Below are 1,832 nucleotides of genomic sequence, written 5' to 3'. Positions count from 1 at the left end.
AGTTGTCATGACAACTTAAAACTCCACCTGGCTTCTCCAGACTCCTCAGTTGTCATGACAACTTAAAATTTCACCTGGCTTCTCCAGACTCCTCAGTTGTCACGACAACTTAAAACTCCACCTGGCTTCTCCAGACTCCTCGGTTGTCATGACAACTTAAAACTCCACCTGGCTTCTCCAGACTCCTCAGTTGTCATGACAACTTAAAATTCCACCTGGCTTCTCCAGACTCCTCAGTTGTCATCTTTACCTTAACCACTGGATGTAAAATTGACATGTTAGCTGGAGTGTGTTCTGTTAACATTAACAAGAAGGCAGTGTATAGATGATGATGATGATGTAATAGCCATGCATCTTTATGATTCTTTCATCCCCTCAGTTGTCACAATGAAAACAGTTTCACACCCTCTTGCAAAATTAATGACATCCCAACCATGTTACAAAAGAAAAGGTGACAGTTTGTGACGTACAAATATGATTGAGAAAGGTGATAGTGTGGGTGGGACTTGTTATTACACTAACCATGAGTTCTTCAGTTCAAGTGTAAATGTATGGCTGTTTAGATAAATAGATATATACAAAAATAGAGTTCTAAATGTCTTCCACCCTCACCCCGGGTGGACTTGTTATTATACTAACCATGAGTTCTTCAGTTCAAGTGTAAATGTATGGCTGTTTAGATATATAGATGTATGCACATATAGAGTTCTAAATGTCTTCCACCCTCATCCCGGGTTTGGGTACAGTGACGTCTGTATCGAACTGTAACCATGATCTTTCCACTAAATAACCAAAAGTTCTAAGTAGCTGATTTAATAATAATAATAATAAAACTGATGGGGAAATTAATTATGGAATTAAATTGTTTTATGTTGAGAAGAAGACTTAATCACAAAATACACATACACACAAACACACACACACACATTTATGAAACTAAATAAAATACTAACAGTTGGAAGATGGGGGAGAATCAGCCATTCTACTGATAACAATTTTTAAGCATGCTAAAAGCTTGATTCTTTGTTTAAATGGGGTTTGGAGGTAGAACATGATTTTAGAGAGGCTTCGTCCTCCTTTTTTTCTTCAATTTTGACCTCACACTGCCAGTCATGATCTGTTCATTAAAAACTGTTGAGATGAGTTTATCATTACTGTAGGATGAGGAAAGAGTTTAAAAAGCTGCTGGAAGAAACTGGGTATGTAACACCCGGGAAGACGCTGTCTGAAGTTCGAGTTTTGTTTATGGGAAGAGAATGTTTTGAAGCCCTCTCGGAACCTGATCTTCGAGAGATTTATGAGGAACATCAGATGGATATCACGGAGCGAGCTAAGCAGAATTTCCAAGAACTGTTGCTTGAAAATGCTGAGATATTCTACCATTTCACAAGCATGGGACCAGGTAGTTTGATCACTCAAGAAGACATTAGTAAGATTACAGAAACATTACGAGAAGATTCGAGGTAAGATTGACATTCGCGTTTGGTATTTTTACATATCATTGTAAATAAATTATTCTTTGATTGCTGGGCAGTTAGTGGAATTTCATGATTGATGAATTGTTAGCCTTAAACAAAAAACATAATGATAAAAATTGGGTTTTGATACCAACAGTGGGCAAAACATAGATAGCACATTGTGTAGCTAACTGTATGCTACAAACATGATGTATATTGTGTAGCTAGTTGTATGCTACAAACATGATGTTCATTGTGTAGCTAGTTGTATGCTACAAACATGATGTTCATTGTGTAGCTAGTTGTATGCTACAAACATGATGTTCATTGTGTAGCTAGTTGTATGCTACAAACATGATGTACATTGTGTAGCAA

General features: G+C 37.0%; 1 protein-coding gene across 1 annotated transcript in view; it reads left to right on the top strand.

Moving 5' to 3' along the window:
- The first annotated feature begins 1,154 nt into the window (after positions 1-1,154).
- Positions 1,155-1,832, top strand: part of LOC106475805 (rho GTPase-activating protein 190-like) — a 22,997-nt gene continuing 22,319 nt past the window's right edge. The window contains exon 1 of the mRNA XM_013936480.2: positions 1,155-1,463. Coding sequence (XP_013791934.2) covers positions 1,162-1,463 — 302 coding nt within the window. The 5' untranslated portion in view covers positions 1,155-1,161. The remainder of the gene's footprint in view (positions 1,464-1,832) is intronic.

Source organism: Limulus polyphemus, unplaced genomic scaffold (genome assembly GCF_000517525.1).
Source record: "Limulus polyphemus unplaced genomic scaffold, Limulus_polyphemus-2.1.2 Scaffold9200, whole genome shotgun sequence".
NCBI lineage: Eukaryota > Metazoa > Arthropoda > Merostomata > Xiphosura > Limulidae > Limulus > Limulus polyphemus.
The sequence above is the reverse complement of the archived record's forward strand: the minus strand, read 5'-3'. Positions and strand labels throughout refer to the sequence as shown.